The sequence below is a fragment of the Vipera berus genome (assembly GCF_964194415.1).
Source record: "Vipera berus genome assembly, chromosome: 4".
NCBI classification, from domain to species: Eukaryota; Metazoa; Chordata; class Lepidosauria; order Squamata; family Viperidae; genus Vipera; species Vipera berus.
Genome location: NC_138206.1, coordinates 2,551,623 through 2,567,943, shown reverse-complemented (window position 1 = coordinate 2,567,943; position 16,321 = coordinate 2,551,623). Strand labels below are relative to the sequence as shown.

The 16,321-nt window shown below is 43.9% G+C and overlaps 1 protein-coding gene across 3 annotated transcripts; it reads right to left on the bottom strand.

Annotated features, from left to right (window-relative positions):
- Positions 1-4,138: 4,138 nt before the first annotated feature.
- Positions 4,139-12,359, bottom strand: LOC308667582 (sialidase-3-like). Of its 3 annotated transcripts, none has more exons than XM_081326893.1 (3): positions 12,092-12,359; positions 9,732-9,937; positions 4,139-5,406 (listed from the first exon to the last, which is right to left on the bottom strand). In XM_081326893.1, exons 2-3 carry the CDS (start codon positions 9,930-9,932, stop codon positions 4,309-4,311), a joined length of 1,299 nt encoding a protein of 432 aa, XP_081183019.1. In that variant the 5' UTR covers positions 9,933-9,937; positions 12,092-12,359; the 3' UTR covers positions 4,139-4,308. The 3 variants fall into 3 exon arrangements, with proteins under 3 accessions (XP_081183019.1, XP_081183018.1, XP_081183020.1); XM_081326892.1 differs by having other exon boundaries at positions 9,732-9,932; XM_081326894.1 differs by lacking the exons at positions 9,732-9,937; positions 12,092-12,359 and adding an exon at positions 7,104-7,210.
- Between the last annotated feature and the right edge of the window lie 3,962 nt (positions 12,360-16,321).

Sequence of the window (16,321 nt, the reverse complement as noted above, 5' to 3'; positions counted from 1 at the left end):
ACCAACACGTCTTGTTATTAAGTGAGACATTTTGGTGAGTTTGGCCACCCCCCCATTTTACGATTTTTCTTGCCGCCGTTAAGTGAATCACTGCAGTCGACAAGCTAGTAACCCGGTCGTTAAGTGAATCTGGCTTCACTTAATAACTTTGCTGGGTCGCCCAAGATGATCGTACGACCTTGGGACACAGCGACCGTCGTAAGTACGAGTCAGTTGCCAAGCCTCCGAATTTTGATCACGTGACCTTGAGGAGGCTGCGAGGGTCGTAAGTGCGGGAAACGGTCATAACTTTGAACAGTCACTGAATGAACGGCTGCTAAGTCGGGAACTGCTGTAAGTCTAAAACAGATTCTCACAACGTTCCATCCCCAAAAAAGGAACCCTGGTTTTGCTGCCTGTTTGGCTGGAGAGAGAAGCTGAGCGTTCCCACGTACAAGCTCTTGTAAGGTGTGCAGTTTTTCATTTCTGCTAAAGCAATAGGCGTATAGAGGCACTTAGCTAAGGTATTTTTAGGAAAGGAGATATGATAGAGGAATAGAGAGGATATATATATATATACTGACTTAAAGCATACTTTTAGAATAGTGCCCACTATTGTAGAATAGCATAACAGCTTATGAATAACATTATTCATTTTATGTAAGGTTTATTCTTTATAACAACTGGCTAGAGCAGGGGGTCTTCAAACTTGGCCCTTTTATGACTTGTGGACTTCAACTCCCAGGATTCCTCAGCCAGGCATGCGTTCACATCATAAAAGGGCCAAGTTTGAAGACCCCTAGTCTAGAGTTAGTATTTTAAAGTATAACTATGAACCAAAATGCAGCCATGTTTAACCGAAGCATGAACTCTGTTACACGCATAGCATAGCATAGCATAGCATAGCATAGCATAGCATAGCATAGCATAGCATAGCATAGCATAGCATAGCATAGCATAGCATAGCATAGCATAGCATAGCATAGCATAGAATAAAGCTGGAGGGGACCTTGGAGGTCTTCTAGTCCAGCCCCCTGCTCAAGCAGGATGACCTATACCATCTCAGACAGGGGATTGTCCAGTCTCTTCTTAAAAACTTCCAGTGATGGAGTACCCATGATTTCTGGTGGCAAGGAGTTCCATTGGTTGATTGTCCTCACTGTCAGGAAGTTTCTCCTTAATTCCAGGTTGCTTCTCTCTTTGGTCAGCTAATCTAGCCATTGTTTCTCATCCTGCCCTCTGGTGCTTTGTTGAACAACCTGGCCCCCTCTGCCTTGTGGTAGCCCCTCAAATACTGGAACACTGCTATTATGTCTCCCCTATTTCTTCTTTTATTTAGACTAGCCAGGGGTAGGCAACCTTGGCTCTTTTATGACTCGTGGACTTCAACTCCCAGAATTCCTCAGCCAGCATGGGGGAACTATGGCCCCTGCATGACTCGTGGCCTTCAACTCCCAGAATTCCTGAGCCAGCATGGGGGAACTATGCCCCTTCATGACTCGTGGACTTCAACTCCCAGAATTCCTGAGCCAGAATGGCTCAGCTTGGAAACCTCTCCCTTTCCCCTCAACATGGCTGACTCAGGAATTCTGGGAGTTGAAGTCCACGAGTCATAAAAGAGCCAAGGTTGCCTACCCCTGGCTTAGACAGACCCAAGTCCCGGAGATGAAAAGCAGGCACTCTTATAGATAACAAGGGAAGACATAAATCCTTTGTAACTGTCATTATCCAGTTTAGGTTGACAAGCTCATCTTGTAGATAAGCTATAAATTTGTCTAAATTTAAAAAGTTGATGTGAACAGCCGATAACTAAGAACAAGGAATTAAGATTCAGAAAGGTTTCTCATGACGAGATGTCTCCTTTCTCCATTACTGTTTATTTCGGTTTTTTGAAATTTTGCACAAAGGGTCACTGCCTGAGCGTAGAGGGCGACAATTATTAACTAAATTTACTTGTTGGTGACATGACCGTAACCTTTTACAATGCTTTTCTTATTTTACTAAGAGGGAACTCTTCATACTTGGCCAAGAAAGAATTCTAATTCAAAAATTTGCAAGAATGCCTGGCTTAATAGTCAAAATCCTGCCAAACAAAACATCACCCCGCAAACAAACATTTATTTCCAATATCTTAAACCAGGGCTCTTCAAACCTGGCCCTTTTATGACTTGTGGACTTTAACTCCCAGAATTCCTCAGCCAGGAATGCTGACTGAGGTATTCTGGGAGTTGAAGTCCAGAAGTCATAAAGGGGTCATATTTCCCTCACACTGGCTGAGGAATTCTGGGAGTTGAAGTCCACAAGTCATAAAGGGGATAACATTTAAATGGAAAATGGCAGGATGGCAGTCCTTGACTTACGACTCTAATTGGCAATTATGGGCATAAGATGGGATGGTGTAGTACTCTTACTGGTTAAGATCATCTCAACAGCTAATTACATTTAAAGATTTAAATCCATTTTTTCCCATATAAACCATCTCAACACTTTTACATTTCTTAAAGAATAGGTAAAAACAGTAAACAAAAGGAAAAGAGCGAGAATAAAGAAACACAGAAAGTAAAATAGTACTTAAAATATATGTTCCTCCTAAGCTAATCTATATTCATTTCCATAATTTCTTATTCTTTTTAACCATAATTAAAAATACATTTAGTCTTTAAATATTCCATTTAATGTGTCTAGTGATCTAATTTAACTCTTATTCAAAACACTTTGAATATTAAATAATATTGAATATTAAATATTTCATATTTAGGCTAACAGATTTCTAATTGTATCAAAACTTAATATAAACTTCATTGTCGCAGCTATACATTTCTTTTGCTCATACACATCTTAATAAATCTCAATTAAACAATCAATATCCTGTTATTAAATTTTACCTAGTTTTAATTTTTAATTACATATTTCCGGTTTAGCCTTTAATATCCGTAATATTTAACTTTCAGGTGACCCAAATTTCCTTTATCTCATTTCATGAAAATTACAATATCTAGATTACACACAGTTCTCTTAAGGATACAGCTTTTAACCCTTTATGTCATGGTTCTGATAAAAGATAACAGTTTCAAACAAAATGCAAGCATTGTTTATCTAAAAAGTCTTAATAATGAAACGGAACATCAGCACTCATGGAGGGATGCCAGAATCTGAAATCTCTTCCCCCCAAATCCATCATAACACACACACAATCCCTGCCCTTATCTACACGTCATAAATCACATTATCCAATTAGTTTTACATATGAGGTTTCACTTCCCATTCTGTACGCGGACTTTTCCAATCTTCTCACAACATCCGGGTAGATTTCCTCCCTCCCCCCCAAATGAAGCAATTAAAGTAACAGGCTGTCTCTTATATTGTCAGTGTAAAACCTGTCAGTGTTTGCAGCACTGACACTTTAAATGCTAAATGCTCTAACACAGTTCTTAATTCCTAAGCGATATATATATTTGTCAAAAAGCCTTGACAAAATTCTTAACACACACACACACACACACACACACACACACACACACACACATATATATATATATATATATATATATGTATACGCACATGCGTGCTAGTCATTTCCGACTCTAGGGGCCGATGCTCATCTCCGTTTCAAAGCCGAAGAGCCAGCGCTTGTCCGAGGACGTCTCCCGCCAAACTGCTGACCTTCTAATCGACAAGCTCAGCGTCCTAACCCACTGAACCACCGTGTACATATATATATATATATATATATATATATATATATATATATATATATATATATATATATATATATATATATATGGATCTTTGGTCATTCGGGTTTTTTCCCGCGTAGAGTTGAAGGTGTAGGAGCAACGTTTCGACGGAATCCCATCCGTCATCCTCAGGCTGGTGGCTTCAGCTTCCTCTGAAGCCACCAGCCTGAGGATGACGGATGGGATTCCGTCGAAACGTTGCTCCTACACCTTCAACTCTACGCAGGAAAATCAGAAGGTCGGCAGTTTGGCAGGTTGAATCCCAATTGCCATGTAACAGAGTGAGTGCCTGTTACGCGTCCCAGCTTCTGCCAACCTAGCAGTTCGAAAGCACGTAAAAATGCAAGTAGAAAAATAGGGACCACTACGGTGGGAAGGTAACAGCGTTCCGTGCGCCTTTGGCGTCTAGTCATGCCGGCCACATGACCACGGAGACGTCCTCGGACAAGCGCTGGCTCTTCGGCTTTGAAACGGAGATGAGCACCGGCCCCTAGAGTTGGAAACGACTAGCACGCACTTTACTATATATATATGAATAAAAATAATGGACCAGATGACTATATACTGGTCCAGCACAGTAAGTTAATCTTTCTCAAAGCTTTATTTCCCCTGAGTAAGCAGGAGCCGCCATTTTAGAGGTGGTAAGTTTGGCCGAGGTTGCCAGCGGCTTAACGAGCATCATGTTTTTCATGAGCTCCTCCTGAGTGAAGATGTAGAACGCGATCTCCTCATATGCCTTGGTCTCTCCACGCTCAAATATGCAAGCAAACACAGGAGATTCCCCGTCTTCACACACGGCCAGGTCCGAGTAGCCACTGGGCCCTTTATGGAGGACCCAAGGGGACAACCAGCTGCTTGGCTCCATCGGAGAAGGATTCAGGTAGATCCCCAGATCCTCCCGTTTCTTCCTGCTGGTGGGATGGGAGAACATCAGCCATGTGTGTTTGGAACGCCTGGCTGAAGCTGAAGGTGGAGAGGCGTCCGTCGGAGACCTTGAGCCACTTGGCTCCTCCTTTTGGTCCCGATCCGAGGGGTAGAAACTCACGACGCTTCCTTGACATCCCAGGGGCTGCTCGCTCAGCTGCGTGCAGAGGGCATGACCCATCAAGCGGTGTCCATCATCCACAGTGTAGGCCACAGCTCGGAATCTGTGCAAACTTCGGGCGTTGCAATATAACACCTTCCTGTTGTCCTGGCAGGTCAGCTCGGCCAGCTGGCACTCTGTGGTCTTCAGGGGTTTGAGGAGCTCGCTCCGACGCCACGTCTGCCCACCGTCGCTGCTGTAGAAAGTGAAGCAATGGGGCTTGACCCACCACGGGAAGGAGAAGCCAAACCACGACTTGTAGACGTAGTAGGCGTAGGCTGGGACCACTAGGTCTCCCGAACTCCGCTGCAGGCCGTGGCCTGGTCCCACCGCGAAGGTAGCCCACCTGCTGGCCTCCGCGTCACCCAGCAGCTGCTCGGTCAAATCGGTCATGGCGCTCCAGGTCCGGCTACCGTCGTGGCTGGTGATGTAGCCCAGCCGGACGGCGTTGCTCCGCCTCCAGAGCTGACGTTGTTCCGAAACGTCGGTCTTCACGCAGATGAAGAAGAGGAATATCACGTCGTTGTTCTTGTCGTAAACCGGGCAGGGGTTCATGGTGCGGTGGTGGGGCATTCCCGCTGTCTTCAACTGCACGGGGTCACCCCACTAGGAGAAGGGAGGGTCAAAATGAGTCTGAATTAAGGACTGGGCGTGTCTGGTTTGACAGAGTGAAGGACTAGGGGGTGACGGGATAGCGGAGTTCCAATATTGGAGGGGCTGCCCCAAAAGAAAAGGGGGTCCACCTCTTCTCCAAAGCGCCCGAAGGCAGGAGAAGAAGCAATGAAGGGAAACTCATCCGTGAGAGAAGCAACCTGGAACTAAGGAGGAATTTCCTGACAGTGAGGACAATTAACCAGTGGGACTCCTTGCCTCCAGAAGTTGTGGATGCTCCATCCCTGGAGGTGTTTTAAGAAAAGGTTGGATGGCCAATTGCATGAAATAGGAGAGGGGTCTCCTGTTCGAGTAGGGGGTTGGACTAGAAGACCTCCAAGGTCCCCTGTTATTCTGTTATCTGTTCTATTAACTGTTATCTATGTCTAGTTTAATGAAAAGAATGACCAGATTTGACATGATAGTCTTCCAACATTTGAGGGGCTCCCACAAAGAAGACGGGGTCCACCTCTTCTCCAAGGCACCTGAAGGTCAGGCAAGAAGCAACAGAGAGAAACTAATCAAGGAGAGAAGCAACCTGGAACTAAGGAGGAATTTCCTGACAGTGAGGACAATTAGCCAGTGGAATGGCTTGCTGGCTGAGGGATTCTGGGAGTTGAAGTCCACAAGGCTTAAATTGGCCAAGGTTGAGGACTCCTGCTGTAGATCACCTTGTTGGGTTTTGCTGCTAGCCAAGTGCTAGGAAAAGGTTATGTTTTTAATTTTGGAGGCTAACTAACGCGCTGGGAATGCGCGTGCCGTTTATTTTTGGTTGAACCTGAAACACAACTCCACTTCCACACCCTTTCGCCCAACACCGATGGAGTGTCTGTGTCCTGCACACTCGGCTCAAAGGGAAGGTGACGATCCACCGGTTTGGGGACATGAAAAGGTTAAGCCGGTGCTGTGGGAGTTCAGGTTCTGGACAACGGGGAACCGAAAACGCAACTATAACTCACTCAAGGGCTTTTGATCCTTGCCTAGTTTAGAATAGAATAGAGCTGGAAGGGACCCTGGAGGTTTTCTAGTCCAGCCCCCTGCTCAAGCAGGAGAACCTATGCCATCTAAGACAGGTGACTGTTTAAAAATCTCCAGTGATGGAGCGCCCACGATTTCTGATGGTAAGCTGTTCCACTGGTTAATTGTTCCAACTGTCAGGAAGTATTTATTTATTTATTTATTATTTAAATTTATATACCGCCCTATTCCCGTAGGACTCAGGGCGGTTTACAGGGAAAATTAAAATACATAGCATACAAAATTAAAACCAGTTAAAACTATGATTAAATTACAGTCCCTGAAGTTATACTAAAACCCAATTAAATTAAATTAAATTAAAACAAAACCCCTCAGTCTGGGCCAGACAGCTGGAAGAACCAGGTTTTCAAGTCCCGGCGAAATGAGCGAAGGTCGGGGGCAGTCCTGATTTCCGTGGGAAGTTGGTTCCATAGGGCCGGCGCGCCCACAGAGAACGCCCTTCCCCTGGGAATAACCCACCGGCAATCTTTTACTGGTGGGACCCTGAGAAGGCCCTCCCTGTGGGAGCGCACAGGACGATGGGAAGTTGATGCCGGCAGCAGGTGTTCCCTTAAATAATCCGGACCCATGCCATTTAGGGCTTTATAGGTCATTACCAGCACCTTGAATCTCACCCGGAGGGCAACCGGAAGCCAATGCAGCTCACGGAGAAGAGGTGTTACACGGGAGTATCGGGAAACTCCCATCACAACTCGCGCGGCCGCATTCTGCACCAGTTGAAGCCTCCGAGTGGTCCTCAAGGGCAGCCCCATGTAGAGAGCTAAGTTTCTCCTTAGTTCCAGGTTGCTTCTCTCCTTGATGAGTTTCCATCCGTTGCTTCTTGTCTTGCCTTCAGGCACTTTGGAGAATAGCTGGACTGCCTCTTCTTTGGGGCAGCCCCTGAGATACTGGAAGACTGCTACCCTGTCCCCCCTCGTCCTTCTCTTCATTAAACTGGACAGACCCAATTCCAGCAAGCATTCTTTGTATGTTTTGGGCTACCAGAAATGGATGTTTAACTTGGGCTGGCCAATTGTTCAGCAGTTGATTTTTTTTTCTTCCTTGCCACGTAGTCCTCAACGTATGACCAAAATTGAGTCCCCCTTTATGTTGCTAAGTGAGACATTTGCTGAGTTTTTTCCCATGTTAGAAACTTTCTTTGCACAGTGAATCACTGATGGGGTTGACTTCGTAGCACGGACTTGAAACGAACCCGACTTCCCCCGTAGACTTTGGTCGTGGCAAGGTCGCAGAAGGGGATCACGTGACACACACACATACGCACGCGCGCACACACACACAGAGACGCCGGGATGCTGCGACTGTCATAAATACGAACCAGTTGCCAAGTAGCCGAATTTTCATCACATGACCACGGGGATGGTGCAGCGGTCACAAGTGTGGAAAGAGTTATGGGTCATTTTTTTTCTGTGCCGTCGTAACTTTGAATGGTTATAAGTCAAGGACTACCTGTACAGATTCCAGCTGGGCAGCCAGTCCCTATAAGCTACGTAAAGGCTTATAGGTAGAACCAGCATGTGAAGCCATTTTGGTCTCGTGGTGAAAGCAAGAGACTAGAAATCGGGACGGTCAATTCTAGTTCCACCTAAGGGCATAAAAGCCGGCTGGGTGACTCTGAACCAAATGCCAGGAGACGGTGAATTCTAGTTCCACCTCAGGGCATGAAAACCGGCTGGGTGACTTTGAACCAATTGCTAGGAGACGGTGAGTTCTAGTTCCACCTAAGGGCATAAAAGCCAGCTGGGTGACTCTGAACCAAATGCCAGGAGACGGTGAATTCTAGTTCCACCTCAGGGCATGAAAACCGGCTGGGTGACTTTGAACCAATTGCTAGGAGACGGTGAGTTCTAGTTCCACCTAAGGGCATAAAAGCCAGCTGGGTGACTCTGAACCAATCGCCAGGAGACGGTGAGTTCTAGTTTCACCTAAGGGCATGAAAGCCAGCTGGGTGACTTTGAACCAATCACCAGGAGACGGTGAGTTCTAGTTCCACCTAAGGGCATGAAAGCCAGCTGGGTGACTTTGAACCAATCACCAGGAGACGGTGAGTTCTAGTTCCACCTAAGGGCATGAAAGCCAGCTGGGTGACTTTGAACCAATCACCAGGAGACGGTGAGTTCTAGTCCTGCCTTATCCATGAAAGCCAGCTGGGTGATTTTGGGCTACTCACCAGGAGACGGTGGGTTCTAGTTCTGCCTTAAGCATGAAAGCCAGCTGGGTGAGGCTGGGCCAATCACTGTCTCTCAGCCCAGCCCACCTCACAGGGTTGTTGTCAAGAAAATAGCAGAAGGAAGGTGTGTTAGGAATCCTTTCCACCTTGAACCGTTTGTAAAAATAGCAGAGGTAGGATAAAAATAAATAATCCTGTTTCGTGGAAGTCTCTCCGCCAGGACAGCCCTAAAACTTCTAGTCCAATGAGAATGCAAAGAAAAACAAAAACAAAGAAAGCGTACATTTTGCGAATCCTGCCAATCCACAGAAGGCAGAAATACAGATTTAGGAGTTAGCTATTCAAAGATAATCTTTTTTAAAAAATAGAATTATGAAACCATCCAGCTGACCCTGGAAAAGGGACCGACAGTCCTTGGCTTAAAACCACCAGTAAAGCCAGAACCTGCGTCACTAAGTGAGGCGGTCGTCAAGTGAACTGTGCTCAATTTCGCAACCTCTTCTGCTAAGGCCATTAAGCGAATCACGGATTGCTAAGCACATCTGCATTCCCCCGTTGACTGGGAAGCTGGCTGGGAAGGCTACAGACACTGCATAGGTAGTCCTCGACTTATAACCAATTCACTGAGCGACCGTTCAAAGTTACAACGGCACTGAAAAAAAAACAATTCTTCACACTTATGACTGTCGCAGCGCCCCCCTGTGGTCACGTGCTCCAAATTCAGATGCTTGGCCGTCTGGTTCATACTTATGACGGTCGCAGCATCCCATGTGTGTGTGTGTGTGAGAGAGAGAGAGAGAGAGAGAGAGAGAGAAAGAGACGGGTGATCCCCTTTTGCGACCTTCCGACAAGCGCCGTCAATGGGTGAGTTGGATTCCCATAACGACCGTGTTACTAACTGGACCACTGCAATGCTTCACTCAACAACAAGAAAGGTCCTGAAATGAGGCAGAAGCCGGCCAAACAAGGGCTTCACTCAGCAAAGAAATTTTGGGCCCAACTGTGATCGTAAACCGAGGACCTGCCTGGACGGATCGGGAGGATCAGGGCTATTTTGGGGCTGCGGGGTTACCTTAACGGTGACGCCTTCTCTGTATCCGCGTTTCAGCATCAGAAACTTGGCGTCCTCGTCCCGGGGCGAGAAACGTTTCTCCACGAAGGCCAAGAAGAGAGAAGACGAAGGGTGGTAGAGCAGAGCTGGGATGCGGTAAGTGGCCTTCCGTTCCTGGCGGAAGAGGGTCATCCGAACAAGCCCCCCGGGATCCTTAGCCATCTTCTCTGAAGACGGGAGAATTCCAGGAGGAAGAAAAAAAAAAGAAAAGAGGAAAAAAAAGGGTGAGGATTGGCGATAAGTTGCTTTTTTCTTGCCGTTGTCACTGCAAACGGTCACTAAAGGCACGGCTGCAGGCCGAGGGCCAATTGTGACCCACTTACAGGTGTGTTCAGGCACGGCTAGCTGGCTTAGTTTAGTGAGAATAGAATAAAATGGAATGGAATGGAATAGAAAAAATAGAATAGAATAGAATAGAATTTATTTTTATTTTTAATTTTATTTTAATTCCATTTATATCCCGCCCTTCTCCGAAGACTCAGGGCGGCTTACAAGCTTAGCAGTATAGAATAGAATAGCAGAATAGAATAGAATAGAATAGAATAGAATAGAATATTTATAGTTGAATAGAATAGAATAGAATAGAATAGAATAGAATAGAATAGAATAGAATAGAATAGAATAGAAATATAGAAATAGAACAGAACAGAATAGAATAGAAATATAGAATAGAATAGAATAGAAAATAGAATTAGAACAGAACAGAACAGGATAGAATTAGAATAGAGTAGAGTAGAGTAGAGTAGAGTAGAGTAGAGTAGAGTAGAATAGAATAGAATAGAATAGAATAGAATAAGGAATAGAATAGAATAGAATAGAATAGAATAGAATAGAATAGAATAGAATAGAATAGAATAGAATAGAATAGAATAGAATAGAATAGAATAGAATAGAATAGAATAGAATAGAATAGAAAAAAATGGAATGGAACAGAATATAAAAAATGGAATAGAATAGAATAGAAAAAAATGGAATGGAACAGAATATAAAAAATGGAATAGAATAGAATAGAATAGAATAATAGAATAATAGAATAGAATAGAATAGAATAGAATAGAATAGAATAGAAAAAAATGGAATGGAACAGAATATAAAAAATGGAATAGAATAGAATAGAATAGAATAGAATAGAATAGAATAGAATAGAATAGAATAGAATAGAATAGAATAGAATAGAATAGAATAGAATAGAAGAATAGAAAAAAATGTAATGGAAAGAATAGAATAATAAAATATAGAATAGAATTAGAATAGAATAGAATAGAAAAAATGGAATGGAATAGATTATAAAAAATAGAATAGAATAGAAAATATGGAATAGAATATAAAAAATAGAATAGAATTTAAAAAATGGAATGGAATGGAATAGAATATAAAAAATAGAATCGAATAGAATAGAAAATATAGAATAGAATAGAATAGAATAGAATAGAATAGAATAGAATAGAATAGAAAAAATGGAATGGAATAGAATAGAATAGAATAGAATAGAATAGAATAGAATAGAATAGAATAGAATAGAATAGAATAGAATAGAATAGAATAGAAAAAATGGAATGGGATAGAATATAAAGAATAGAATAGAATAGAATAGAATAGAATAGAATAGAATAGAATAGAATAGAATAGAATAGAATAGAATAGAATAGAAAAAATGGAATGGGATAGAATATAAAGAATAGAATAGAATAGAATAGAATAGAATAGAATAGAATAGAATAGAATAGAATAGAATAGAAGAATAGAAAAAAAAATGGAATAGAATAGAAAATATAGAATAGAATAGAACAGAATAGAAAAAATGGAATAGAATAGAAAATATGGAATAGAATAGAATAGGGAACAATAAGCCAGTTGAATGGATTCATGGAGTGATGGCATTTGGAAATAGTTGCCACAGCAAGTCCTGACAGCTTTGGACTTCTGTCTGGTGGGAGGGAAAATTTATCCAGAATGTTTGTATTGCCTGTTTGTATTAGTAGCTCCACGCGCACACACACGCACACGCACCATTCATAATCACACCAAGTCTATCTTTTCTTTCACCTGCCTTCAGTAAAGCTCCACCCTGATTCTTGCCCTGTGTCATTAAAACCTCCAGCAAAATTCCAAGGGGGAGGGAACCAGCCCCCCCCTCAGGTGATTTGCAATTCATATGCCCTGACTGAGGAGGTAGCAGGAAAGAGATCTCCAAACCCTAACCCTGGGTATCTTGCCCTGGTGGACTCAGATTGGGAGTCCTAGGGCTCAACTATGTGCAACTGAAGAAAATGTAACAGCCTGGCTTGCACACTGGCTAACCTCAATTGGACATCACTAACCTGGATGATGTGGCTCAGTGGGTTAGGATGCTGAGCTTGTCGATCAGAAGGTTGGCAGTTTGGCGGGTCGAATCCCGAGTGCCGCGTAACAGAGAGAGGGCCTGTTACTCGTCCCAGCTTCTGCCAACCTAGCAGTTCGAAAGCGCGCAAAAATGCAAGTAGGAAAATAGGGACCGCTCCGGTGGGAAGGTAACAGCGTTCCGTGCGCCTCTGGCGTCTAGTCATGCCGGCCACACGACCACGGAGACGTCCTGGGACAAGCGCTGGCTCTTCGGCTTTGAAACGGAGATGAGCACCGGCCCCTAGAGTCGGAAACGACTAGCACGCGTGTGCGGGGGAACCTTCACCTTTACTTTTAACCTGGATGAACTGAACTAAGGGGTTGTTTCCTGCTAAGGCAGGAAACAACCCCTGAAAATGGGCAGCCAGTGGTTACGTACTGAGGCAAACCATGGCTGTGAGGAATTTTGGGAGGCACGTGCTTCAAAACCTGACTGGAAGCTCAAAGTGACACCCAACATTTGAAAAGAATTGGCACAGAATATTGGACGCTATAAATTTCTTTTCCATCTAACAGGATTTTTGCTCTGGCGTTAGACCTTCATGGTTGAACTCTATTAGGACCCCCCCCCCTTTTTTTGCATTAACGGTTTAAAGCTTGTTTACCAAGTCTCCCTGATCAGATCAATCTTACTCTTGGGCCAGTAAGTGTGTGTCACCCTCACTATTATGGCACAAAGGGGGGGGGATTTGTGGGAAGTCAGCCCCCCCACCAGAGAGGCAAATATTAAAGAGGCAGTAGAGCATGCCCAATTTTTCTTTCATAGTCCCAAGTCTCCCTCCCCCAAGCAGAAACCAGCTCTGTAGAAATGCAGATGTGATAATCCATTCAGGAAAGTTGGAGGCCTCCAACTAGAAGCTTACGAAGACAAAGACACCTAAAATCTACATACCCCTCCCAAACTCTAAGACAGGACATAATAATAATAACAACAACAATAAAGTTGGAAGGGACCTTGGAGGTCATCTAGTCCAACCCCCTGCTCAGGCAGGAAACCTTATACCATTTCAGGCAAATGGCTGTCCAGTCTCTTCTAAAAAAACCTCCAGTGATGGAGCATTCACCGCTTCTGGAGGCAGGTGGTTCCACTGGTTAATTGTTCCAACTGTCAGGAAGTTTCTCCTTAGTTCCAGGTTGCTTCTCTCCTTGGTTAGTTTCCCTCCGTTGCTTCTTGTCCTGCTTTCAGACGCTTTGGAGAATAGCTTGACCCCGAAGTAGCTTGACCCCTGAGATATTAGGATTAACCCACAGATGCCGAAGGGCACACTCAGACTCAGGTCAAAGTTCATGCCGCAGGAACAACTCCGAACACAAAAGCCCCAGAGGGTATAAAAACCCACTCCCTACATGTGCTCACTCTCTCTTTTTCTTCCAGAGCCATCTTCCTGTCCGGCTCTCCTCTTCAATAAAACTGCAACCTTCTTTCTGAAGCAGTCTCCATGTTTGTTTATTCCCGGCTTGAACTTCACCACGATGAAGACTTTTCCTTCAACATCTCCTCGATCAGTTTTCCATCTGTTGCTTCTCGTCCTGCCTCCTCCTGGTGCTTTGGAGAACATCGCCAACGTTGGGAAAGATCTATTTTAAACTTTTTAATTCTCTTGCCTCCCCTCCCCGCGGTCCTCTTTTGCAGTCCAGCAAACGCTCCTGCAATTATTTGCTGATCTTTGCAAGCTTTGGACCCGTTATCTCCTCCTCTCCCCCCCCCCCACTCCCCGGCCAACCAGCTCATCTTGCCTAGTTTGGGCTTCTCCTATTATGGGAACTTTTCCTTCCACAATCCCAGGACCCCTGGGTTGGAGGGGAACGCCGCCTCGGTTGTGGTAAGTGTGAAAAAAAGTGTGGGAAAAAAACTCCCTTTTTTCCCCAGTGCCCCTTGCAACTTCGAACGGTCACTAAACGGGCTGTTGTAAGTCGAGAACGACCCGTAGGAACCTTCCTCCGAGTTCTTGAAATGCAAAAAATTCCAGATTTTTTTTTTTTAAAAAAAGGGCGCAAGGGGGGGGAGGGGACCAGAAAGGAGGGGGATCGCTGCGTGGTGCCCACTCCACCTCCCCCCCCCCCGGTCCCAGTTCTGCCAACCTCCGGCTCTCCCGCACCCCTCCTGCTTGCCACTCACCTTCCCCGGCGGAGCCCTCGGAGCTCGAGGCGACCCTCGCAGCCGGGTGGGCGGTGGGATTCCCGGGGCGGGGCGGGGGGGGGCTTGCAGGCCGGAAAGCCGAAAGGGGCGGACTTGCACCGCTCCGAGGCGGTGGCAGAGGCGAATCTTGCGGGGGAGCCGCGGACCCGGAGGCGGGGGGGGATTCAAGCGCGGAGGGTCCAGACGCAAAAGCTCCCAGGAAGGTGCCGAGTCCTCGGGGTGGCTCGCGGGCGCCACCCGGCACGGAGCCGGCCACGTTGCAGCGATCGGGTTGGAGAAGGAGCCGCTCTCCCTCGGAGCGCCGCCCCGTCGCCACGCCCACTTAACCCTCCGCCTCCCTCCGCCGCCTCGGGAAACAAGGCCCGCTTCAAGACAGGCCTTCCCCGACTTACGACCGCAGCTCAGCCCAACGATTCTGTTGCTCGGGGAGACGGTGGATAAGTGGGGTTTGGCCCCGTTTTACCACCTTTCTTGCTACACAGATATAGGTTCTCCTGCTTGAGCGGGGGGGCTGGACTAGAAGACCTCCAAGGGCCCTTCCAGCTCTCTATCCAATTTTTCTATTTTCTACTTTCTACTCCTATTCTATTCTATTCTGTATTTTATTATTCTATTCTATTCCATTCCATTCCATATTTTCTATTCTATTCTATTCTATTCTATTCTATTCTATTCTATTCTATTCTATTCTATTCTATTCTATTCTATTCTATTCTATTCTATTCTATTCTGTATTTTATTATTCTATTCTATTCCATTCCATTCCATATTTTCTATTCTATTCTATTCTATTCTATTCTATTCTATTCTATTCTATTCTATTCTATTCTATTCTATTCTATTCTATTCTATTCTGTATTTTATTATTCTATTCTATTCCATTCCATATTTTCTATTCTATTCTATCCTATTCTTATTCTATTCTATTCCATATATTCTATTCTATTCTATTCTATTCTATTCTATTCTATTCTATTCTATTCTATTCTATTCTATTCTATTCTATTCTATTCTATTCTATTCTATTCTGTATTTTATTATTCTATTCTATTCCATTCCATTCCATATTTTCTATTCTATTCTATTCTATTCTATTCTATTCTATTCTATTCTATTCTATTCTATTCTATTCTATTCTATTCTATTCTATTCTATTCTATTATATTATATTCTATTCTATTCTATTTCAATTCTATATTTTATTATTCTATTCTTTCCATTCCATTCCATTCTATTCTATTCCATATTTTATTTTCTATTCTATTCTAAATTCTATTCTGTATTTTATTATTCCATTCTATTCTATTCCAATCCATACCATATATTCTATTCTATTCTATTCTATTCTATTCTATTCTATTCTATTCTATTCTATTCTATTCTATTCTATTCTATTCTATTCTATTCTATTCTATTCTGTTCTGTTCTGTTCTGTTCTGTTCTGTTCTGTTCTGTTCTTTTCCTTTCCTATTCTATTCTATTCTAATTCTATTCTATTCTGTATTTTATTATTTTATTCTTTCCATTCCATTCCATTTTATTCCATTCCATATTTTATTTTATTTTCTATTCTAAATTCTATTCTGTATTTTATTATTCTATGCTATTCCAATCCATTCCATTCCATGTATTCTATTCTATTCTATTCTGTTCTGTTCTGTTCTAATCTGTCAAGGGAATCACGGCAGTCGTTAAGCCAGTAAGAGTTGTTAAGCGAATCCGGCTTCCCCCATTGACTTTGCTTGTCAGAGAGTCACAAAAGGAGATCACGTGACCCCAGGACACGGCGACCGTCGTCAGTATGAGTCAGTTGCCAAGCTGACTCCGAATTTTGATCAGGTGACTACGGGGATGCTGGGACGGTCGTTAAGGGTGAAGAATGGCCATAAGTCATTTTTTGCAGTGCCATCTTTACTTCAAACCGTCACTAAATGAACCGTTGTAAGTCAAGTACCACCTGTGCATCACATTGAATAGGCAGACAGGAAGCAGGCTGGGGGAAAACCCTTGTCCATACTGGTAGTCCTGG